Below are 25,997 nucleotides of genomic sequence, written 5' to 3' on the forward strand. Positions count from 1 at the left end.
ACTTTAAGCCGGATACCTGAAGCTTCGCACGTAAATTTAATTAAATTTGAAACAACTTTCAAGACTCAACTTACATTAAAATTTGATATGAAATTTTTTGAAATAAATTATTTTAAGGTTAATAGTTTTTTTAAGTGAACATTGTTGTTAGCAGCACCCTTGTCCCAATCCCGTCGATTGAGGGCTCACATCCATGCACCGGACATAAACAAGTTCACGTCGGCGCCGTGCACGTCCTGTCATTTTTGTTCCCTTTTCATTTCGTTATTTTCAGTATCTTTCCTTTCAAAATGACGGCTGCCATTGGAACTTCAAGGTATTTGACTGTAAATAAGTAAACTTTATGTGTGTTTTATTTGTTTTTAATCGAAGAAGGGGGGTAAAAGGAGGTCGTGCTTTATACTGCTTGAATCACTTTTTGCAAATGTACCCGCCCCCTTTTTTGCGGGAAGCTGAGAGAAGTCAAAATGTCAGCATGGTCCGGAAATAGAAAAGGAAAGAGTTCCATACCTGGCATCCCTTGAGGAAGTAATGTAGTATCCAGACGCCACTTCAGTGGTTGTGTACAAATTCTATACTACAGAGAGAGTCCAGGAATTTTAAAAGTATTTCCTAACATAAAGTAACAAAATTGGAAATGTCTCTCAGTCTCAGACTCAGTCCCAGATTCATGTCTTTTTAACATTTTTGCAAAATTGAAAATGATTAATGAATGATTGGAAAAAAAATACGGTAGGCCTAATCCTTATTTTTATGACACCTCTATTTTTACGAGTTCTGTTCAATACGACTTTTGCATGCAGATGACTGTCCAGTACCAAAGTGACTTTTGCAGGCTAAAGCAGTCTAATTTCTTCAGATAAACTCATGTCAGTTGTCATTTTGAAAGCACTTTCAATCAAAGAAAATGTGACTTTTCTACCTTTTTTTGCAGTTCGCCATCTTGCTTTTGAAATATATTTTCTGTTTGTCATCGTGGTCTTTTACCCCTCATAAATCGAAAGCCTGCCCTCTTTCCACAAAATTAAACCTGCTGATATTCAAGAAGTTGTCATTGCCAATTGTTCAGATGTGTCAAGAAATATCAGAATGTCAATTTTGAGTGTCATTTAGTCAACTGTTTTGGTGAGTCTTTCCCTTCCTATATAGGAATGGGGTCCTAAAAGTAAGGATCACCGGAATTCTTTCTGAAAATACAAGTGTAATCAAACATTTTCCCCAAGAATTTGTTTCTCAGATTTGAACTTTGAAGGTCCATCATTTTAGATAGACTGTTCAGTTTTTTGTATATACCATTGATATGATTACTAGGGAAATCAAGAATAAAGAAACAGGACTGGACATCTTTGTGCCAGAGTATCGCGAAGTCAGCGGCATGTTGACGAGCTACGAAGAATACCACGTCATTGTCATCACTAACTTGGCGTACTTCAAAACAATCAGAAATAAAGCTGATGACAATGTACAGTTCATGGTAAGAAGGCCTACAATTAATCTTTGAAATTTGCATTATTTTATAGCAAAGTGCTTTTTTGTTAGGTTTAGGCCAAGTAAAAAAAAAATGTTAAGCGTCCCTGCCCGCTTCCTTGTAGGAAGCCGCCTCCTTTTTTGTTTGTTTTTTTTTTGAAAAAAAAAACCATGAAAAAATGATAAATTTTAAACAGTGACATCATTTTGGCCTCTTTCTCTGTTGCATCTAGCCCATATAAAGGTGGTATGGCATGTCCTGAGTCCAAATTGCGGCCATTTAAAAAAAAAAAGCTGGCGGCCATCTTGAAAAATAGCTCGGCCAGTCGTTTTGCAAAAAAAACCCCAAAAAACAAAGGGCCTCCTCCTTCCTTTTTTTCAAAAAGGCAGGACGCAACAAAATATCAACTTTACAAAGGCCAAATTTTTTTTATAGTTCTGCTTCCGGTTACCCTACCTACCCTATTTTGACAGCCCCTACCCTAATTTTTTTTTGGGGGGGGGGGGGGGGAAGGGGGAAAAAATTACCCTTGACTACACGCAGACACCTCCATAAGATCGTGCAAAAAAATTGCCCCCCCCCCCCAAAAAAATTCCCTACCTACCTACCCTTTTTTCATATACCATGTATTTGGAAGCACAACTTAAATTTTTTTTGGCCTAAGTCTCAGTTTGAAGATTACCTCCAAAGTCTCAAAAATTCAAAATCGTCTTTGATGGAAGTCACTTTATTTAAATTGTTAGTAATTTTTTTTCATCGGTATCTACAATCCCGTCTAAAATGGTTGGGACACTTGGAAATAACCTTAGCCTTCCACGGTCACCCACTCCCCCGCTCCCCCGGTCAATGTTGTTCTCTGCAGCTGATGGAGCACACACCACGCAATGAGAGACAACATTGACAGGGGGCCAGGGGGTTGGGGGCCAAGTGAGATTTGGCCAGGATTGTAGTTTTTTGTCATTGCTTTCATTTTCGTCCAGGTTGTGAAACGATACGGCGATTTCGAGGCACTGCACAAGGCTCTGAGTGAGCGCTTTCCAGCGACGATCTTGCCTGATCTGCCACGCAAAGTTTTTATGATGAAGGACAGCAAGCCTCAGGAGCGGAGACAATGCTTCGATAATATCATGCGCTTCATTGCCACGAGTACTAAAGTCTGCTGTAGTAATCTGGTTCTGACATTCCTTGGTAAGACCAAACGCAACTTTAATTCTACAGGGTGAGTAAAAAAAAACGAAACCCAAATGTCGGGACCGTTGTTTTAGTGAAGTTCTGCATGTAGCACTTTCAAAATCTAGGATATGAAAGCCCAATTCATAAGCTTTCTTTTAGTACAAGAATCATTCAAAGCACTCATGTACTTTACAAGTTACGGAATTTTAAACACAACCACCGTTTTAAAGTTCTGTCCACGGATCACAAGAAGGTAAGTGTTCTTTCAGCAAACCAAACCAAATCACATAGGGATGTTTGTGAATTGTTTTTGTTTTGCTGAAAGAACGCACACTTTTTGTGTGATCCGTGGACAGAACTTTAAAACGGTGGTTGTGTTTAAAATTCCGTACATTGAAAAGTACCAGAGTGATTTGAATGATTCTTGTACTAAAAGATAGCTTATGAATTGGGCTTTCATATCCTAGATTTGAAAGTGCTACATGCAGAACTTCACTAAAACAATAGTCCTGACATTTGGGTTTCGCTTTTTTTTACTCACCCTGTACTAGTCTTGTTTCAAGTCATTCTGACACTGACAGGATATTCAATAAAACAACTAGTTTTTGAGACTATAGGTCTCTCTCAAAGATGGCCATCTCTATAGGAGAACTGCAACTGCGTATTTTACGTATATCAAGCACACATTACAAAGTTTTGAAAATGTTCCCAACACGCCCGCTTGCTGCGAAATACGACGAAGCTGATGCGCGGTATGCAAGTTTACGCTCAAAATGCCGACATGGCCGATACACGTGGCTGGTCTGTAGGAAATGACGTCATTTGAGAGAGACCTATTGTAGAATTTGCTGCTAATTTTGAAGAATATTGTACAATTAGCTCAGAATTTAATAATTTCCTTACAATTTCTTTAGATTCGGGGGATTTCCTCAAAATTTCCTTAGTATTTTTAATTTCCTGAGAAATTCCTTCAAAAGTAAAAAATGTCCTTAAAATGAGGAAATTTCCTTAAAAGTGGAAGCATACTGGATAGACTTGTGACAACAGTTAAGGATTTATGATGGACTCAACTACACCACTGGAGATGGTTACAGTGCTACTTCTTTAAACAGGCATGGACGTCAATCTTTGGGGAAGGGGGGGACAAGTCCCCCCTACTTTTTAAAGTAGGGGGATATCATATTGTTTGTCCCCCCCCCCACTTTTTCGTCCCCGAATAAGAATTGTAGCCTATTTTAAAGATTCGATAGCTCAGAATAGCTGATTCAATGACTCCAAACTCGAAAATGATGTTTAAAAGATGATCTTTTGCTAAAAAAATGGTTTTAGTTGTCAGAAATTGCCTCAGATTGCACTACAGAGCGTCTAGAATCCAAATTTTGTTGGGGCCCTTAAGCGGGCCCCGAACCCCACGCTGTAAGGACTTTGCGGTCGCATTTGTGCTCATCAATTGCCCCCCCCCCCACTTTTGAGAAGCGATTGACGCCCTTGTTAAACAGTGGAGAATATGACTTCCTTTTTTAACAAATAGGAGTTAAGCTGGAGAGGATTCACCAGATTGAAGAAGGAAAGGATGAGAATGACACCAAAGATGAGTCTGCAGACAATAAGGAGTTGCCACCAGGACCGGTCAAAAGAAGAAGTAAAATGCTCAGGTAATAGGAACAATAAATTATTCAGGAAAAATACAAAATAAAATAAATTTTTAAAGAAAATTTGTACGTGTTTTCTCAATAAATACTTCAATATATTTTCCCTGCTAAATTGACTTTTTAGGACAAATTATCACTTTCTGATGGCTGATAGGTCACTGAAGGGAAAAATTAATGATGGCCAGATATGGAAATCTTTCCAAATAGGGTATATGTTGCAAAAAAAGACGTGAAATCATATACATGGTTGGAAAGCCCACAACGTAAGCTTTCATTCGGTATGTAATAGAGCTCCATATAGCCCCTCCAGTTCTGGAGATATGACATATTTGCATATTAATGACTTCCTTAGAGTTTGAAAGTACACAACTGAGAAAACAGGCTCTGAACTAGCTGGCTCTGTTGTAGATTTGGGCACCCTGCACTCAGAATTGTTGTTTTTTACCCTCTTTACTCATCGAAATCAACATTTCTGTGAGTGAATCCTGAAACTTTAGGTATATAAAGATGTCATTCATGATAAAAAACGAACATAATCCCGGCGTTAAGTGGTTAAGTTGAATTAAACAAAGATGAAACATCTCTTCTGTCTTATCTTTCTGTAACTTTTTAATTTGTTTTTGCTGCTGTCTTTCAATGCTTAGTTCAGGGAGCCAGCAATCAAGCTTATTCAGTGATGAACCAGAAGACGAGTTTGATTTCTTCCAAGAGGACCCTAATGCCAAGGGATTAAATTCGGAGGACGTCGAGGATGACTTGTTCACCACAAACTCTGTCACGACGTCTAGTGGAGCAGCTAAAAAAGGTAAGTGACGTGACGATGCAAGTGGAGAAGATTGTGATGAATGTGTGTGGCTTGGATTATCTGTATCTGGATTGCTTGCAAGTTTTGAGAGTCTGGTAATCGTGTGATTGGGTGAAGATTGAGTATAAATCGGTGAGTGCAGAAACAAGACTTGATGAATTGTTTTCAGAGCATGGCGTACTTGTTCTACTAACCCTGAGGACCGACCCACAAAGGGAGAACAACAGATCCTTTTAGTCCTCGGGAGTTGGGTCTTTTGTTGGAAACGGTCCTCTGTGGTAGGTTTGTGTGCTTAGTCTATGGGAGAGTGTTATATTACAGGGACAAAGGAAACACAAAGCATTGTCCTCGGGAGTATAGTAAAACAAGAGTGTTCGTGTTTGTTTGAGTGAGTTGATTGTGTGGCTTTTGGGGAGAGAAAAAGTAAAAATTTTGGAGAAAGGTAAATACGCATTTTACGCAAGCTTCGGTTTTGCGCATCGGTCTCTTTAGATAATCACATTTCACATGAAACCAAGAGTTTGGTGCTGTAGATCGTTGCATAGAATAAAGCAGTTGTTACGTTCGGAAATTGCAAAAACGTTTGTAGTAACATGCTCCGAGGATGAAACCAGAACTGGCGGTTGGCTGTAAGCAGTTAGCTGATCCCTCAATAAGGTAAGCAGATTCCTTCCCTCTTTTTGAAAAAAACTAAGTGGTCAACTGAAGTAGGCCTACGTAATAAGTGTAGCATTCTGTTGTAGCATATATTCAATAAAAACCAATTAGTGTACCTCTCATCAGTGTTGTAGTCGAGTACTTTTTTCCGAGTACTGAGTACTGCTGAGTACTTAGGTTACCGAGTACGAGTACTTGTACCTCCGAGTACAAGTGCATGTCTCTGAGTATGAGTACTTGTATTTCCGAGTACTTGTACTTGTACTTCCAAGTACGAGCACTTGTACTTCCAAGTACGAGTACGAGTGCTTGTACGAGTACATGTATTTTTATTTCCGAATACGGCCATACGGCAAATGGTTTAATGTGCGTAATTGGCCCAGGCCAGTCAGACCGATTTACAGACCCACTCACAGCTAGCTGTTAAGTGTGTTTGTCTGGATGTGCACAGAGGAAAATCAGGAAATTTTGACTTCTCCGCAAGCCGATCAACCATTTCAAACTGAAAGTATGGATAAAATAAAACCGTGGTAAGTTAAGCTTTACCTTTTTTTTTCTTTTCTAGTACTGTTATTGAAGTACGAGTACTTAGATGATCGTGTACAATTTTGATATGTCGAGTACGACTTCTTTGCTGTCTGAGCACGAGTACCGTCATATGAGTACGAGTACTGTGACATTCGAGTACAAGTACGAGTACTCTTAAAAAAGTACTCGTGTAGTACTCAAGTGCGAGTACCGACTACGAGTACTACAACACTGGTACAAATACGTTCTTCCTATAGCATAGGGTTAATAATGGATCAGTCAAAGCAGAAGAGTACGTAGCATCCTTGATTGATGTTAAAGTCTGTAAATTTAGACATGGTCTACCAATGAAGAAGTAGTGAATGAAGAATGGAAATGGAGATTCCTTGTATTTCAAGAAGCACATCATTCTTTGTTAAGACATGCTTTAATGTCTTGGGCCATTTTGTGTCCAGGGGCCAGCATCTTAAAGTCCCTAGAATACCAGGAACTCTTTCATGCATCTTATTTCTCTTTACTCCCAAACCACTAACCCCAGATGACTTTATCGAGCAGGCACAATTTCATGAATACATCATGTTAATCTTAAGCTACCATCAATCTCTTTTCTCTGAACGTGCTCCCTTGGCCCCATTTGTCATTATTGAGAAAGCAAAATTCTATTAATACCTTCCTGCAAATGTCAATTCCCCCCAAATGACCATCTTCCCTGGTTGATCGAGTGGTCGTTTGAATAATGAAAAGTGGTTTCTGTATATCAGAAACAATTGGCCCGAAAATTTGTCTTCATTGATTATGAATAATGCATTGCGGAAAAGGTATACGTATATTCCCTACACTCAGATATTTGTATCGCAGTACATAGCTGTGTTTGAAACGGGATACCAAAACTACAAATTACTACGTCTCTTGTCAGCTTGTTCCCATGTAGTTGTAATGGGCGAAGAGCTGGACAGCGGCTGAAAGAGACAAGATTTGGACCAAGCGTTTGTCTCAATTCTGTTCAAGCTCAAAGACAATCCATTGCATTGAAGCACTGCATAGTGATGGGTTTTGATTGGTTAAGGAAGGTTCAAATTGAAAGTGTCTTAACAGGATTTTGCTTTTAGTATATCTTATGTCACCTGCTCCTTTTGGAATATTGCTATTTTGTGAAATGTTGTTCCATTGCATGTCAGAACTGTGTAGCATTGGGTTTTGATAGATCGATTAAGGGTTCATTTCAGATTTAACAGATTTGGCTGAAGTATATTTTTGTCACCTGTTCCATTGGAACATTGCCATTTTGTGCAAGTTCAAAGACGGTCCATGGCATTGAAGAAACGTGTATCGTTGGGTTTTGATAGATTGAGGAAATTCATTGAAATTGTTTAAACAGATTTGGCTGAAGTATATTTTTGTCACCTGTTCCATTGGCATATTGCTAATTTGTGCAAGTTTAAAAAATGATCCATCGTATGTAAGAATTGTGTAGCGTTTGGTTTTGAAAGATTGTGGAAGGATTTATCTAAAATGTCTTAACAGATTTGGCTGAAGTATATTTTTGTCACCTGCTCCATTGGAATATTGCCATTTTGTGCAAGTTCAAACTTCAAAGACAGTCCATGGCAAAACTGTGTAGTGTTGGGTTTTGATAGATTGAGGAAAGGTTCATTGAAGTCGTCTTAACAGATTTGGCTGAAGTGTATTTTTGTCACCTGCTCCATTAGAATATTGCCATTTTGTGCAAGTTCAAGAGCAACCCATGCATTGAAGAATTGTGTAGCGTTGGGTTTTCAAAGATTGTGGAAGAATTCATCTAAATTGTCTTAACAGATTTGGCTTAAGTATATTTTTGTCACCTGCTCCATTGGAATATTGCCATTTTGTGCAAGTTCAAAGACAGTGCATTGCATTGAAGAAGTGTGTGGCGTTTGGTTTTGAAAGACTGTGGAAGAATTCATCTAAATTGACTTAGCAGAGTTTGCTGAAGTATATTTTTGTTACCGGCTCCATTGGAATTATTGCCATTTTGTGCAAGTTCAAAGACAGTTTATTACATTGAAGAACTGTGTAGCGTTGGGTTTGAAAGATTGTGGAAGCATTCATCTAAATTGTCTTATTATAGCAGATTTTGCATTCATCTAAATTGTCTTATAGCAGATTTTGCTGAAGCATATTTTTGTTCCCGGCTCCATTGGAATATTGCCATTTTGTGCAAGTTCTAAGACAGTCCATTATTATTTATTATTATTATTATTAATTTCTTTCTGGTAATGAAACCAAGGATTCCTCAAAAGTACCCTAAGCACTGTAGCTCGAAAGCCTGAAGAAACCTGTAGAGAGAAGACAATGAGAAGAAATTACAGTTTGCCTTTCGCTCCATGGCATTGAAGAACTGTTAGTAGTGTTGTGTTTTGATGGATTAAGCAAAGGTCCAATCAATGTGCCTTTCGCTCCATTGAAATATTACTAATTTGTGCATGGTCAAAGAACAGGTACCTTTTTTGTCACCTGTCCACTTTGACTATTGCTACAAGTAATTTGTGAAAGGTCGGTTGTAATGATGATGTTAGGTTTAGCCTAAAGGATGGTTCACTGGGCGTGGCTGCCTAACGAACCACAAATGGACGCGAACTACTTCATTTTCGAATTGGCTATTTTCACCGAAGCAGTGATAACCAGTAATTGGTATTCGTGTTTCTTTCATACATCAACTCCTTGTTAATCTCCAAGGAGCTGTTGCCCCATTCCCCCTGCCAGAAGTCAATCATTGCGGTAATATTAGCGCACATCTTAAAAACCTCAGGGCCATGCGATGAGCCAGTGATCGACCGGTGCTACCTATACGGGTAGTCGTTCGTTGAACTTCGCCACATAAATAATAGATACTGTAAAAAGCAAAAGGATTCCCTGGATAGGTTGGAGTTGCGGGAATTACCAGGAAGCGAGACGGGGTGATCGTCAGTAACATGGCGGGAGGCCGAGTATGTGGGTTTTGGCTGTCAGTAAGAATTAATCTACTAGACAGCAGCCAAAAAAAAGACATCAAATTGGAATCGATTTCAGGCAGAATTTCATCAGTGATGTGACTCACATTAAAGTTGGTATATAGGCAAAGTGCTTTTTCCAAAAAAAAAATAAGAAAAAGAAAAAGAAAAAAAAAGATTTTTTTTTTCTTTTCCGAATGAAATTTAAAGGAATATAATGTCCTGTAACAAATAAATTTGGGTGTTTGTTTTTGCAGGCCTTTATACACTTTTAAAAAAGGGGTTTTAAATGGTGCGCTCCGGTTCTGAAATTGCGCACACTATTCAGAACGAATTATATGGAGCGTCCCGCTCTTAATTCAAAAGTTGAAACTAATTAATTGATTACTTGTCGTGGGTCGATTTGTTTTCGTGCGATGTCTCATTGGAAAGCTCATACTTAATGTTATGCTAGAAAATTATCAATTCAATATGAAAATCTGTTTTTCAAGGTGCCACACCTAAAAAGCACGTATACACCAACTTTAAAGGTTCATGGTTACTTGTTTGGTATTAATCTGAACTATACTCCCATGCTTGTTTGTTTGTTTTTTGGCTGTCTTTCTGGAGTGTTAACTTGATTGTTTGCTTGCTCACTTGCCCATCAAACCTGGATCAGGGAAGGAAACGACCCTGCCCTTTTAGCGAGCTTCAAGATCAGCAGGATGTAGTTTGCCAAAAGAAAATTAAACGACCGTATGAAAATATTGTGCAATGGAGGACTCTCCCCGAGTTTCTTTGCCGTGTTTACAAGTCATCACATTCTCACTTAAGGCGAAACACGCCTCCTCAAGAGTGTTCACAAGACAAGTGCGCCAATTGACCTTTGATTCAACCGGACAAGTGGCAGTAATGTCTTATTGATGCGGAGCTCCGAGGCGATCATCCTAGATTGTTAATAGTTGTTTGTGACTGTCTTGTCCGGATGTGAACTCTACCAAGAGGAATGCATCAAATGGGAATTGTATCCGATGGCAAAAACATGATTTCAGTCTGGTATGCTCATCGGTGAGATGACATTCTGCACTTGGGCCATTCCAGTGTTTTAAAAGGAAGTTGCTATGTCCATGACAGAGCCAATTAACCATGATATCTAATTAATGATTCAGAAAAAAATGACACAATTCGAATGAAAAACTCCTAGTCTGTAATCTTCTTTACCATTACTAGATGATGAATAAATAAGATTTGAAAAAAAGTACATTTCAGGTTTATTCATTGACCTCTTAGGAGCTCTGTCACGGACATTACACAACGCTGAAATTGCGTACTTCAAAAAGGAAAGATAAACATAACAAAATATTATAAGATAAAATAAAAACATAAAGCATAACTGTTGTGAATGGACTTGTGAATTTAACAATTCAATTAATTGTGAAATTAACCGATAATGAAATCATGTGCCACACAAGATGAAATACCTATTGAATATCAGTTTTCATTATTTCAGGTTGTACATGCACTAATACGACACGTAACAGATTCGATAAGATTGGAGGTTGGCATAGTGAAGATAGCAGTAACATCAGGATTACAGTTGCACCATGTAACAAATCTATTTTGTGAGTTTGTGATATGAAAAGAGCCGGGGAAACTCAACGCTTCGGAAAGTACATGGTGACCCCAAAAATGCAACCCTGAAACATTTTTTTTTTCTTTCAAAAACGTGATCTGTGAATTTTTATGTTTTGGATATCAGATTAAAGCTGAGAGTTGTTTTTCTTTCAAAAGCTAAAAAAAATCATGAAAACAGCACCAAATTATGTAAAAGAAGTGAATTTTTTTATCCTTTCCAATGGTGCTTCAAACAGCTTTCATTTGTGCAAAGTTCTTTAATATTTTGACATTTTTATAATGCTGAAAAGGTTTACAATAGAACTGAAATTAGCAAAAAGGATAAGATACCTGTTCAGATTGAAGATAAAAGGTATTTCCATGAAATTCATTTGTAGTCTTGTCATATTATGTACCGTGTTGTTTGTAAGGATTAGGACACAATGCGCCACATGCATTTGATGCACAAATAGGTACCGTGTAAATCCGTTAACTGTGGTAATGCCATTGGAATGGATCAAAAAGGAGTTGTGTTATAATTGGCATTTTTTTCAGCAACCCAATGTGCTGTTTTTTAAGAAGTATTTGAAAGAAAAAACTCTCAGCTTTAATCTGATATTCAAAACATAAAAATTCACCGATCACTTTTTGAAAAAAAAGGCAAATGTTTCAGGGTTGCATTTTTTTGGGTCAACCTCAACCTGTATATGCTCTGCCGTGTTGTTATACGACACTTGTTCCAATGTCACTTTCTTCATTGCGTGTGGATGCATTACAATACCAAGGATGACAGGGTATGATGTCAGGGCCGATACGCACGAGCTGGTACAATGTGAAGTGTTACATGATATAGTTACACCTCTCTGCAAACAGACAAGGTTTTAATTTGAGAGGTCTGGATGGGATTTTCGTAGTTTGATACCGATGATGAAGTGGAGCTGTTTGCACACGTGAATGTCATTAAACACCTCAAGGGTTTTTTTTTTTCAGGACACGTGTTAAAGATACTTTGTCGTGTTTTAAGTGCCGCTTCTTTAATTGAACTAACATATTGACCACGATGAATATATACCCCGTAGAATCGCCGAGGGTTATCATTTGAGTGTAGCGCATGCACTTCATTTTGGACCAAACGTTCAAATAGCTGCCGACGGAGGACCGCGCATGCGCATATGAGCGGTGACGTCACTTTTAATATCAAAACCACTTTGTTGTCAGTTCCATGTTAACATTAGGTGTTCGGCAACCGTATGATTAAGTTACACTTAATTTGTTTCTACTCGGATGATATGGTTGATAAAACACACATAACCAGGAACGGAAAATATCTACTTTGAAGAGGAGTTTAATTTGGATGGGTATGTATGTTTGCTTGAAAGTATTCTTGGAGAAAGTTGAGCTGCTACAAACTTCCAAATTGTGGAGTATTGTCTTGGTGTGCTGACATTTTCAAGAAAACTTGTATTTTTCCAACGCTGGTCGGCCGACCATCGCTGGAAAAAACTGGCTATTTTTCAAGAACTGCTCCTAAATTTTCATATTTAGTTGTTCCGCATTTTCTTTGCAATTGATTACACATCAGTGAAGGGGACTAAAAAGTACATGCCTGCCAGACTGATTCTCTGACCTTACAATCCCCAAAGTCTATACATTGCAACGTCTCATCTTAAGTGGGGTCAGGGAACCAGACTACAAGTACATGGTTGGCTTTCTTAGATTTTTCAGCATCTCCAAACCCAAAACGTGAAAAACAGCCAGTTTAACAATATTTTCTATAGCATACTAATCCTCCATATCCATTTATTTCTGAAAATTGTAGCTAAAGCAAATGTTGTATATTCCCTTTAAAATTGGGATGTCATAACATTGTGGGTTTTTTTGGCCTCGGAAGAATTCCCATCTCACTCGTTCAAGTTTTTTTTGTTGAAGTCGTTGGTCATGAATTCTTATTCCGCATGGGAATAATAAAAAGAATATTTACCTTGCATGTTAAAATGTGTCTAAAAAAAGCAGTCATTCATCATTGGATTGGAATTTCTATTTCATGAAGGCATGGCAGAATATCTTAAGTTGTTTTGTATGGTGTGCATTCCCTCCTGGAGGAATTGAAAATAGATTGGTGTGAATTGTCAGGCGGTGAAATAGTGAGTCATATAATATCATGCTCCAGATATGGACCGGTTCATTTTGTCCCGAAGACATTTTGTCCCCGCCCACTGCGCGCGTATATGCTGCGCTGTGCGTTCTAGACGCGCGCGTTATACGCAAATATACGCGCGTCGAACAGTAATTACGATTGTGATTGGTATGTGGTTAAAACTTCAAGGGGCGGGGCTTACTGGTTTGTTCCGCTTTTTAAATAACTCTATGGTTTGTTCATGAGAATGGAAACAGTCGAGAAAGATGCAAGCCAACTTCGCTAAAAGCTGTCCTTTTTTTTGTGGAAGATTGGACTACCTGCGTCTTGCGGTTCTCTTTCAATTCCCACTGCTTTCTAAATTAACTTCAAACCTGCAGGTAACATTGTCACCGGGAAATGTTATGTATTCAGTAGAGCTCTATGGTATTTACAGACGACGACAGAATGTGTTTGGGCTAGCAGCCCCGGCGGGTATTTCTATAAAAAGAAGTCGGTAATATTCGCATTTGATTGTCGATAAACTATGTGCTGGTGTGCAGGTTTTGTTTTCTTCCCACTGGGCATTAGTTGGCAGGTCAAAACGTGGTACTGTCTCAACAACTCGGCCTCTCTGTTTGACTTAAAGCATTTGCCGATGTAAAAGTTAGGAGCACTCTTTTGTTTACCAGAACATGGCTGTCGGAGCATGTATGCGTGTTTGACCTTTCGGAAGTCTGTTCGTCACAGTCTCGTGCCTGGCTCGCCCTTTGCGTACGGATGGAGATTAGAGGTCACGCGGTTGTGTCCCTAAGCAGGAAAGCTGCATCGAATTATCTCTAAATCTTCCTCTTTCCCTTCCCCGAGCTACTCTTCAAATTCCAAAGAGTGAAAATTCACTCCATTCGAGTGAAGATTCACTCCCACAGTCCGAAACTAGGGATCGGGACTAGACGTTTTCGAGTGAAATTCCTTCAATCGAAAAGATTGAGTTTTCACTCGAGCTTCGACTGAATTAAGTGGTTCTTTTTTGAGACTATTTCAATCGAAAATGAGAGTGATTTTCACTCTAAAACGTCTTGTCCCTAATTTTTCTCTTTGGAATTTAGAGAGTAACAGATGATAAGAGCCCCGAGCAAGACAGTGTTATCCTGCTCTGTCCAAAGGGCTCTCACAAAGAGGGCCATCTCTGTAGGAGAACTGTAACTGCGTATTTTACGCAATCAAGCACGCATTGCGCAGTGTTCAAAAAAGAATGTTCCAAACACGCGCGTTTGTTGCTCGAAATGTGTTCGAAATATGACGCAGCCGATGCGCGTTATGCAAGTTGACGCTCAAAATGCCGATGCGCGTGAGTGGTTTGTGGGAAATGACGTCATTTGAGAGAGGCCTATAACCACACGCGTGTTTATAAAACACCAAAAAACTCCGAGAATTGAACTAGTTTCCCCGTCCGAAGAATGCAAACCCCCCTCCCCCCCCCCCCAAAAAAAACACCCCAAAGCCCCAGATAAAACGTTAAAATTATTATATGACGTCGTTTCCTTATTCAGGTCACACTGTTCCACATAGAGGTTGATCGTTGCCATCACAAGCCCGCATCGAATCATCAGCTCCTCAATCTCTGACCCTTGCTGGTTGATTCACGTCAGCAAATACATTTGTGTCGCCCCGTGATTGATGAAGATACAAATTTGCTTTATACCCAAGATCAATTCTTTGTTGGCCCTTCTTGGCTTCTCATCTCTGCGCATTCCGGTCATCTGATAGGCTCCATTAATCCTCGTGTAAACACACATGCTGACCATCTAACTCTTGTCAAGTATCAATGCTGCGTAGATAATTGAGTTTGAACAATACTTACCCTACCACTTGCTTTCACCTTTTTGTTTTGGCAGAATTATAGCTCCCGAATAATGAGTTGAAGCGTCGCAAGACCTAAAGTGGTTTTTGTCTATTGCAGAAAGTTTCATTGTGCGTTGGGCTGTATTTAGATCCTATTCTGTCCTGTGTTTTTTTAAAAAGAAATAAGGAAATACGTTTGGATTTCAGTAGCAAAAAATGATAAAAATTGAGCATGTTTTCTTGATACGTACGTGTACTTGTACCTACAAATGACATTTTCGCCCGTTCCCGGTCAGTATTTGAACAGTCTTGATGAAACAAGGCCTGCGTGTCATGGAAGAACTCGTCAGCTTTTAGATCTGCAACAGCGAGCCCAGTTTGTGACAAACAGGATGCCAAGATACAAATCCGTCGCATCCCAGGGGAACAAAAAAGGGACATTCACACGGGGAAGGATTTGCGGGGTATTCTTCAACCCGACCACTGGATGATTCTTTCATCGAAGCCTGTGCTGGGTGGTTCGATTGTATTCAGAGATAACCAGAGTAGAGATCCTCGTTAATCACAAACTTGTTGGTGTTGCTGATCAGTATAGATGTTGTTTTGTTGGCTTATTCTGGGCTCTTGTTTTAGCATCAGTCAGGGCTTTGGTTTTTGACGGTTTGGAAAAGGTCATGTTTTCGTAAAGGCACAGAAATAAATACATGTTCGTGAACATTTCAGGGGCACTAAGGCAAGGTATACCGCGGTTATTATTCCTCCTTCAAAATCCAAGATTATTGTCAGATCGAAAGGGCGAGTAACAAGTAAATATATTAAATAAAAAAATATGTAGCACCAAAATTAATTATGACTTGGAAGCCCATTTCTTCAACCACTTTAAAGTGAGAAAATTATTTCGATTGCTGTACACGTTAACATTTTATCACTATTTAAACAAGTAACCAAAATCAGTTTCGTCCAAAAAAAAAGCAATTTATTGTGTGTTCTGACTGTTTGGAACAACAAAGAAAATGACACAGAATACTTGTTTCAACAACTGTAGTACACAATATCTTTATTAACAACCCTGTTTTGGCTAACAATAAGATGTATATACAAAGTCCTTTTTGAAGACAGGCCTTCAAAAGGACTTTGTTGAATATTTCTAACATTGAAACTGATGTTTTATCGCTGTTGATGTTTAAAGACAATTGTAACGACAATTCTTGAAATCGCATTTTTGGACGAAACAGGTTTTTGGGTCATTTCGTTTAAATGGTGATACAATTTGAACGGATTGAGCAATTGAAGTAATTATTTTTTTAATCTAAAAGTAGTTAACTAAATTGGCTTACCAGTGATAATTATTTTTGGTGCTACTTTTTTTTTTTTATAAATATGAAATATATTTCTTTGGGTTTGGGATCCTCTTTTTTTGGACTCACCCTGTATAATCTACCAGTCATTACTTCAGTTTGAGTCTGCCATTTTTGTTTTTTAGAAAACTTGGAATTTGTGGCTACATTCAAAACTTCAAGTAGCAGTACACGAAACCTTCATTTAAATGTCATTGCGAAGTTTCATTAAACCAATAACGTAAAGACCTCGGTACTAAGTCATTACACTTCATTGTGTACGGTTTATGGATTAAATCTTGAAAAGCAGTAGCCACTTTAATAACTTGGACATTTTTTTAATCAGGCCGCTTAATCGAAAGTCAATTGCCTTATCACATGAACCACATCTTTGCACTTTTGTTAATCACGATATCTTGCACTTTGAATCCTATCTAGTGCTGGGGCGTATTGTGGCTTATAGTTTTAGTGCCATCAAAATTTTATTTGTCTGTGTGGTAGATTGCTTGACCAAATGTACGGCAGACTGTATGTCTGATGTATTAAACGAGCTTGTTGTCAATCTGAACAAAAGATAATTTTAATTGGAAAACATGCCATGTACAAACAACTGTTTTCCCAATTTGTATCCCCCTGGCTTTTATAAAACAAAAAGGGGGATATTGCGATAGTGTATTCCTTCTGTGTGTCTGCTGGCGTTTGTTTATGGTGTCAATCGAGGACACACACGTGCAACATCATCGATGAATTGCGGACAGGAACCTAATCGAGGACTCTTCGGTTAGAAAACGGTATACAAAACCAATGAGAGCTGTTGCAAAAAAAGAGTATAAACAAATTAAGTAAGATTTGAGGCTTTGCATGGTGGCGATCCTAAATAATGAAAGGTTTGCGGAAACACCATGTGCGAATAATTTCTCAACTAAGAGAATGGTTCTGAAAAGAACCAGAGGTATAAACTCGACGTTCCGGTCAGTATGCTCTGACCGTCTTCAGGAGAGTTCCTGACTCTCCAAGACGGTCAGAGTATACTAACCGGAACGTCGAGTTTATACCTCTGGTTCTTTTCAGAACCATTCTCTTAGTTGAGAAATTATTCGCACATGGTGTTTCCGCAAACCTTTCATTATTTAGTATAAACAAAGGAAAAAGGAAGAGGAACAATAGGAAATCATCGATTTACACCATAAACATATATGTGCCTGGCAGTGTATACACGAAATTGAAAACGATGCTCAAAATGTTTCTCCAAGTTTTGTACCACTTGAAGTTGAATAAAAAGTGTCATAGTTTAATACACAAGTTGATATCGTTCAACAGATGTCACAGGTCAGTGACCTGCGGACTGCAAACCGATTGCCCTGAAAGCATCCGTCAGTGGAAACTGGAAAGTATCAGTATTAAAGACCTTTTTGTCGGTAGATTATTTTGACAACTCTGTCACACTTATCCTTGTCGGGAGTGTCAAGAATTTGAGGCATTTTGTTAGTGATACTAACCAGTTCCTGTCAAATACGTTTTTAAATCAAGCAGGCCTCAGCCACTGATGTGGTGACCGCGGGTTGTCCAGCCAAAAGGACAATTTTAAATGATAGTTTATTGAGTTGTTACGGGAAGTGAAAGCTTGTTGGAGGATTCCATTTTGAGGGTTCCATTGTGACGAATCTACAGCTCCTTTGTAGGGGCTTCTACATGTCACTAGGTGGTTGGTCGGTTGGTCGGTCGGTTAGTCGGTCTGTATTTAGTTTACCATGGACCATTTGCATGGTACTCGAACAAAGGGAACGGTACCCCACTAGTAAAATCTTTAGAAAAAAGGGTACCCCACCACGAAATCTTTAGAAATGAGGACAAAATGACAACAATGCCCCTACCCCGGATCTGTACATCCGCTGGGACGCCGTCTGTCTGTCTGTCTGTCTGTCGGGCTTTCGGGCTGTCTGTCTGTCTCCGGAAAATTGACAAAAAGAATTGAATAATTGACCAAATGCCATGCCGTGGTCATAAAATGCACTCTTGACAACGGTTTTAGGAACACCGATTTTGTTTCGATTTATGCGTATGCGCGTTCATTTTGCATTATGTCCGTCCCCGAAAATTGACCAAAATAAGCCCAATAAGTTTCCCACAAAATACAACTACAACTACCAAACTTTTGTTGTTGAAAAAAAACAGCAAACCAAATCAATGAAATACTTAACACAAATTGTTTGTAACGATTCGGAAATGTGTTTATTAAAGGTTTGTAAATGGAGGCAAAATATGTGCAGTAGTGTTATAGTCACGTGGTATTTATCACAAATCGCTATAAATCTAGGTATACATCAAAAGTATGGTGCTCCATATGTCACATTTTTCGGCGTCGCATTTTTAATCTTTGGCAAGGATCATTTTGATAGATTTCATGCAAGACTTTCATGCAAGACGGCCAGAGCTTATTGTGCACTCGCACTTGTTTTCTCACAAATTCGCCAACACAGTCCAGCATTAAAGACCTGATTTTTTTGTTTAAATTGTAAATGCATTGCACATTCTGATAAGGGAAACCCAGTCATACTGGATGATAGTTTGGCATTATGATGGATTCATGGATGCCAGATTGTTCAAATATTCGAGATGCTCTGCTCATGCTGGACAGACCGGAACCACATCTTCTCCTTCGCCGTGGTTCCTCCTCAAGATTTCTCCCAAAGGAGCGATAAAAGACAAGGGTCTGATTGGTCACTGCAACGCTAGGGGTTGTTGCGTGTATACAGTGTACACACGGCTCTTGGAAATGATATTTGTTGTTATCAATCTTACTGTCATCAGGCGGAATTGAATTTGAGGTTTTTCCAGAAAACCAATAAATCTACCAGTGTTACTCCCGTGCAGTTGAAGGGGTTGTATGGAAGATTGTGCTTTCGTTATTGTGTGTTCAGAATGAAGGATCGAGCGATTTGATTATGGTTTCATTTGGGTACGTGCGCTTGTTTTGAAATTTTTGGATAAAGGCTCAGGACCTGTCAAAGGCTATATCGATAGAAAGTGGATGCCCTTTTTATATGAAAGACATTTGGTGACATTGAAGTGATCAGTTTTTTACCAAAATGGACACCACAGATGAAACATTTGAACTATGCGGATCCACACCGATACTTCGTATGTTGAAGTTGCCGTGATTGCCACGTTTTACGTTAATTAATAGTTCTTGCAGCTGCAAATGTGTTTTTTTTAAACTTCAGTCTTCACAATTTGTCATCTCGATATCCTTGCTTCTATAATTAACAATCGTCGAGTCCGTAACCTTGGTCCTGTCACTGTCCATAATCTCACAACCATATTTTTGTGTCAAGGAGTTCTTCATGCTCAGTGACCATTAGAGTCATTGAGATGGTCAACGATACGGGTATATATCACATGTGGAATTGAGTTGTCAACGTCTAAAAGCAGATCTAAATCATTTCCAATACGATAAGAACTCCTGTATTGCTTCGAGTGTGTCTTTTGTCCCAGCTTTAGTCTCACAAGATGAAGTAGTAGGTATCGGAGAGGCATCTTAAAGAAGATTTCACCATCTAATTGTTTTCAATTTCTCATCAATTTTTGGTCTTTAATGTGAAGGAATTCTGTCTATGAACTTTCACTAGGTTTTTAAAGCAATCTTAACTAATTTCTTCTTGTTCATGCAAACTGAAACCAGGAGATAACAGATTAGTTCTGTCCCCCCCCCAGCAGTTATTCACTTGGGCCATTCTTCGGTCACGTATGCGACATAAAAATTGGGCTCGTCTGATTTTTGAAGCTCTACCCCTTGTTAACTACATCTGACATATTATTTCACTGATTCATCAGGTTAGAACTTTTCACTCCCTACCTTAGAGTATCACAAATTGTGTCGAAATATTAGGAGGGGTCATCAAAGTTTGGTCACGTGTGTGACATCCGACGTAAAAATGTTATTGGGCCCATATGAACAATTCACTTTTTTTCTCGAAAGTGCTTAGAACACACACAGCCATACTAATTTTGGAGTAAAATAGTCTTTTGTGATTCACAGAACGCATAAACGATGTACATTTTGTACCTCCTCTGCTTTAGTTTTACTCTAATAATTTTTTTTTTCTGTGGTCACGTGTGTGACATTTTGTTATTAAATTGAAGCTAATTTATGCACAGAAAGACCAACTTATGAAACATCTTAAGAAATGTTCGTCTATACTTACTAGCAATACTTAAATGCACAATAAACATTATTTTGTATAACATCACATAAAAACTTATTTTTTTCGAAAAATTAATTTAGTTTCAATTTCTGAAGAATCGCCCACTCGTACCCTTTTCTAAAAATACCCTTAATTTTAGAAAGAGAAAGCAATGCATTTTCAGTTTACAAGACTGTGTTGTCTTACGTAGGAGTAAAACCCCATCTTAGCAGTTGCCCAACAGGTGAAGATGTTTTGTAGGCTGCTTGAAGTCTGAACATATCAATCACTTTGTAATGGACACCCCACACTTCTAGGTGTGCTGCCCCGGAAAGAAAAAGCATCAGTTTGGTAATTTAAGATTGAATAATTCATGAATTTGAGGGGAATGTGTAGTGTAGAGTCGGTAGTAGCACCATTTGCTGGCTGTAGAGTGATGTGTATTATGGAGCGAACGATGTCATGTTTTCAGGTGTCTGGGGCAATTGATTTTAATCTACATTAGGCGCTGTCTATTTCACTCTGACTCGGGTTCAAATTCCACCGTGGCCATTTTTGTGGGCTAATTTATGAACTCCAGAGTCCTACTTGTGCAGGTTTTTATGCAAGTTCACAATATGGGCACCTTAAAAGGGCATAACGGCCTAAAATCCTTGAAAAATGTTATGTTTTGGATTGTTACTATTACTTTTTCAAAGGTCTGGTTGAAAGGAAATAAACCTAATGTCTAACCGTTCCCGAGAAAAGACCGGGAAAAAAATAGTCCCATTTTTTTTACATCGAAGGCGACGGACAGTTTGTGACATACCCACACGCACGCACGTTTGTTTATGGTGTAAATCGACGATTGTCTTTTGTTCCTCTTCCCTTTTCCTTAGTTTGTACTATGTTTGTACTCTCATTGGTTTTGTACACGTTTTCTAATCGAGGTCGTCCTCGATTTTGTTCCTGTCCTCGTTTCACCGATGATGTTGCACGTGTGTGTCCTCGATTGACACCATAAACAAACGCATTTCAAGTCGTGCCTGTTTAATACAGGGTACACGTTGTATGTCACTGCAGAGTTCGAACCACTATGCGGCTGGTCCACAAAAAACACTGAACGGCTCGATTTCTTCTGGGACAAAATTGTGGCCCCTGAAATTTGTTCTTGTACGGTGCTCGCAAAAATAACACAAAAACGCCAAGTTTTTAAAGGTTGGTTGTGTGGACGTTTATATTCTACATTTAAATCCTTCTTGTATTTAAAGCTCAGTCCATCATTTGCAGCTATCCAAAAGGAAACTGACGTTATAATGGGCCTTATGCACAAGTTCGCCATATTTGTCGTGTTCCCTGAATGTATTTCGTAAGTTGTGAACAGTTGAATGGGATGGTGCCAGACTATTTATTCACAATTTTCTCACGTTCATTTTTTTTTTTAAATGTGGCTTAAAACATTAGAGTATGTCTAATCACAAATTTTAAATTATACATCAGAGCAGACTGTATTAATTTGTAACGTCGTTGCTTTCGTTCCAAAAATGAAGATTTTACCTCACTCTCAATCCAATACGGCCGAATCGCGAATAAGGCCCATTGTTGAAAAGCTTTCCTGGTTTAAAGATAGCAATGAGACTATACTCCCTGTGAAATTATTCGTTCTGGCAAGCTGTCATTTTGAAGAAATCAATGAAAGAAGGCTCTTTCCACCGATGCGTCTTTAGACGCATTCTTGGATATTTCCGTTGTTTTCTCGGAATTGACAGCATTCACTGAGCTAAAATGTCATCAGGTTAGTTGTTCAGCACCTTTTTGATTTTTTTGAGCACTTTTGTTGCTTCAAAGAACATAATGGACACATTACAAATGGGCATATCCACCACAAGCTTCGGCTGTTTGGGATGATGCCCCCACAGGGTGGAAATAAATGTTTATTGAATTGAATTGAATTGAATTGAATTGATGGACGCTACCTTTAATATCGTTTCGTTGAAAACGCATTTTGTATCCCAATTGGGCGCATTCCAGACCGTATTGTCCCTTTAAGCTTAACAAACCTGATGACTTAGTTTGGACGGCACTTTCCTTACATTTTTTTGTTTGTTGCTCTGGTTCGATGTTCAAATCCGGCGAGTCATTACTGAAGTGTCGCTACGCTCACGCGCGCGTCGCATACGCGCTCGTTGTTAATTGGAGGCACGCGGGTTACTTGAATTCTTATTGGTTGAAGGAGCACTAAGTGCGTGCGTACCACCTGCGCGCGTATTACTTGCGCGCGTGCACGGTGCGTGCTAGCTCAGTAGTAACCTTAAAACCTGTTGCATTCGGTCCACATAAACCGCCATATTGCCGCAGTTACGACTTAATGAAGTTGTTTGTATCCATAAAGCCTTAAGCTTAACCACAGCCTGATCCCGAAAAGTCTCTGTACAATATTGTAATCGTATGGTAAGTCGATTGCGATTAACTACGCAAGCAGTAGGCCCCTATTTAATCTCTTTTTCCTTGACCTCATAGGCCTACACCTTCACAGCAATTTATTGCAATTTATGAAGCATGTTGTACCTAATGGATATCATCCAATGATTTCGAGTTAGTCTGGAGATTATACGATAATACATAAAACACCTACTTATATCTTGAACCATTAACTCCTGGACTCAACATCAGAATTTTCGATCATTGATTCACACACCGTAATGTTCGTCCTTCATGTATGATTGCTTCGTGTTCATCACGACTGACGACCACACTCGAGAAATGTGTTAAAGTATTCAGCTCGTGGCTGTTCCTTTTCCACTTGAGGCGCACGCACGGATCGCATTTCTGTCTCATCCGACGTGCCATTTTGCCATTCACATGGGATTAACGATTGATTACCAATGAATTTCATTTTCATATACACCCAGTTCTGCAGAAAGCCAGACGCATAAGGGCCGGTGAAGAAATCGATCTTTATTCAAGTAAAACCGCACAAATACATTTGGTTCTATATATTTTTCTTCATTTATGAAATTAAGAATCTCACAGGTCCAGCCTGCTTCTCAGGTTTCATTTCTTTAAATTAACATTTTCTTTATCCTCTGGAAATTCAACAGCTTGAACAACCATGAAAACGTATGTTGCAGCAGTGTTAATTTGAAATGTTTCCTATTCGTTTCGTCTCCTGCCCTTTTTATTAGTAATTTGGTTTGTGTTTTGCTTGGTTTCAAGCGAAGTATATGGCTAGCCTGAATATCGAGCGCAGTGCAATGACCTTAAGGAATATTGCCCTCTTTCTGGAAAGGTATGTCACGGAAAATCGACGTGGAGATATTTGATTTGCCAGATCGATTCCGTGTTCTTAAATGGCCCAGAATTGAAAGTTGAAGATCTTGTGTTCTTTGTTTTTACCATTTAAGTCATAGACAGAACCGAGTATAAAGTGCTCGAAAAATTACTTCTGTTAAAAGCAAAAGCAAACTTATAGAAAATGTGTCAGTTTTGAAGCGAGGTCAAGCCGAATCTGTCCCTTTTTTATTGCCAATATAGTTTCTTCCAAATATTTCAAAAGGCATTTTTCGTGTGTTTTTGTTTTGAGCTTTGACCGTTCGAATTTCCAGAACCCAGATCCTGCTTTGTTTGAATGAATAATAAAGAAAAATGTTCATTAATTGAACCACTAGTGAAAGTGTAATGCTTCTGAATAGGTCTGCCTCTCTCGGTATGTAGAGCGTCAGTCCTATACAGGGTCCCCCCCCCCCCCAAAAAAAATGCCACCTTGAAATATTTGCCATTTTTTCAAAAACGTGATCTGTGAATTTTTATGTTTTGGATATCAGATTAAAGATGAGAGCTTTTTCTTTCAAAAACTGAAGAAAAAAAATTCATAAAAACAGCACATTGGGTTACTGAGAAAATGTCAGTTATGTAAATGAAGTGATTTTTCATCCTTTCCAGTGGTGTTTCAAACAGTGAAACATGTTACTGTAAGCCCACTGTGCAATTGTCTTTCATTTGTGCAATTTCTGTAATATTTTGACAGTTTCTTTAATATTTTGACATATTTATGATACTGAAGTTTAAAATAGGACTAAAAAGGATAAGATAAATGTCCAGGTACACTAAAAGGTATTTCCGTATCCATCAAATTCATTTGTACTCTTGTCATATTATGTGCCGTGTTTGTAAGGATTAGGACGCAATGCGCTACATGCATTTCATACACAAATAGGTAACAATGTAAATCCCTTAACGGTGGTAATGCCATTGAAATGAACCAAAAATGAGTTGTGTTAGTTACATAATTGGAATTTTCTCAGCAACCCAATGTGCTGTTTTCATGACTAGTCAGTATTTGAAAGAAAAACTCTGAGCCTTTATCTGATATCCAAGACTTACAAATTCACAGATCACGTTTTTGAAAGAAGGGGCAAAAGTTTCAGAACTGCATTTTCTTTGGGGTCAACCCTGTATATAGCCTGGGTGTGGATGTATTCTCCTCATAGTCAATCCTTTTTTTCAACAGAACATGGACAGAAAAAAAAATCAATTTCATGGATTCGGTGTCTCAGAATTGGAGACGAGAAGTCGTGCACTTCACCTTCACATTAGTAATCTACCTTCTTGTGTTGTAGACGTAGACAGATCTGTCGTCAGTCAGCACTCATATCAAGTACAAACTCGAGCTCATTGGATCAAGGCAAGCGTGTGTGCTTTCCCGTGGCAATCGATTTGTCCTGTAATGTTGTACTAATTCTATCGAGCTCTGCAAAACATGTGACCAAATGACTTGTGACACTTAATGGGGTTCCCTTTGATGAGGTTTCCTTTTCGCAGTGAATTTGAAAACGAAACTCTGTAAGGTTTTGAAACATTAGGAAGGCTGATAGCCAGTACTGTGAAAATTCATGCTGCTTTTACGCAGTCTTAGCCATCATGGGTAGTGTCATCACAAATACGCATATTTAAGGTTAGCCCTTTTAAAATCTAAAATAGAATCAAAGTGGACCTTAGGTCTTGTTTAAATCTCTTATGGTGTCCTTCAGTGCCAATAAACAGCAACAACAACATTTTTCAAAGGGCAGGTCATTTGATTTCAAGGAAATATGCAACATTTTGCTTTCGTTGTAATTTTCAGAAATGGATGGATTGGGGGTTAGTATTTGATAGCAAATAATATTTTACTGACTTGTTTGAAGTTCTGTGTTCGTAGATGCTGGAAAAACCAACAAAAAGAATCATGTTCCTGTAGTCTGGTTCCCTGACCCAACTTAAGAGGAAACGGAGCAATTTATAGACGTCGGGGAATTATAAGGTCGGGAACCAATCTAGCGGGCTTGTATACCCGTTCATATAGGTGTGTAAATAGATTGCAAACAAAATGCGGACTAACTAAATATTGTGAATTGGGGGCAGTGTTAAACAAGCAGGTTTTTGTTTCTCAACGCTGGTCGGGCGAATTGATGCAAAAATACCACTTTTCTTGAAAATGACAGCACACCATGATTTTACAGGTTGCTTTTAGACTGTCATTCACTAACAGTCCAGTAAGGTATTTCATAATAATTTGGTAGTTTTATTTTTTGATTTTTGCAAACTTTGTATATTCCCTTTAAGTCATTATAAACGGCATAATTTCATATTCCTTTTCAAAGTCTTTCCCCTGACCACATGTTCATGTTTGCTTAAATACATTACTTTGAATCC

General features: G+C 38.7%; 1 protein-coding gene across 1 annotated transcript; it reads left to right on the forward strand.

The window, feature by feature from the left end:
* The first annotated feature begins 192 nt into the window (after positions 1–192).
* On the forward strand, positions 193–5,121 carry LOC119724418 (HCLS1-binding protein 3-like). Its single transcript, XM_038195466.1, has 5 exons — positions 193–316; positions 1,312–1,474; positions 2,449–2,656; positions 4,173–4,296; positions 4,938–5,121. Exons 1-5 carry the CDS (start codon positions 291–293, stop codon positions 5,104–5,106), a joined length of 690 nt encoding a protein of 229 aa, XP_038051394.1. The 5' UTR covers positions 193–290; the 3' UTR covers positions 5,107–5,121.
* The last annotated feature ends 20,876 nt before the right edge of the window (positions 5,122–25,997 follow it).

The sequence above is a fragment of the Patiria miniata genome, unplaced genomic scaffold (genome assembly GCF_015706575.1).
Source record: "Patiria miniata isolate m_02_andy unplaced genomic scaffold, ASM1570657v1 HiC_scaffold_18, whole genome shotgun sequence".
Classification (NCBI taxonomy): domain Eukaryota; kingdom Metazoa; phylum Echinodermata; class Asteroidea; order Valvatida; family Asterinidae; genus Patiria; species Patiria miniata.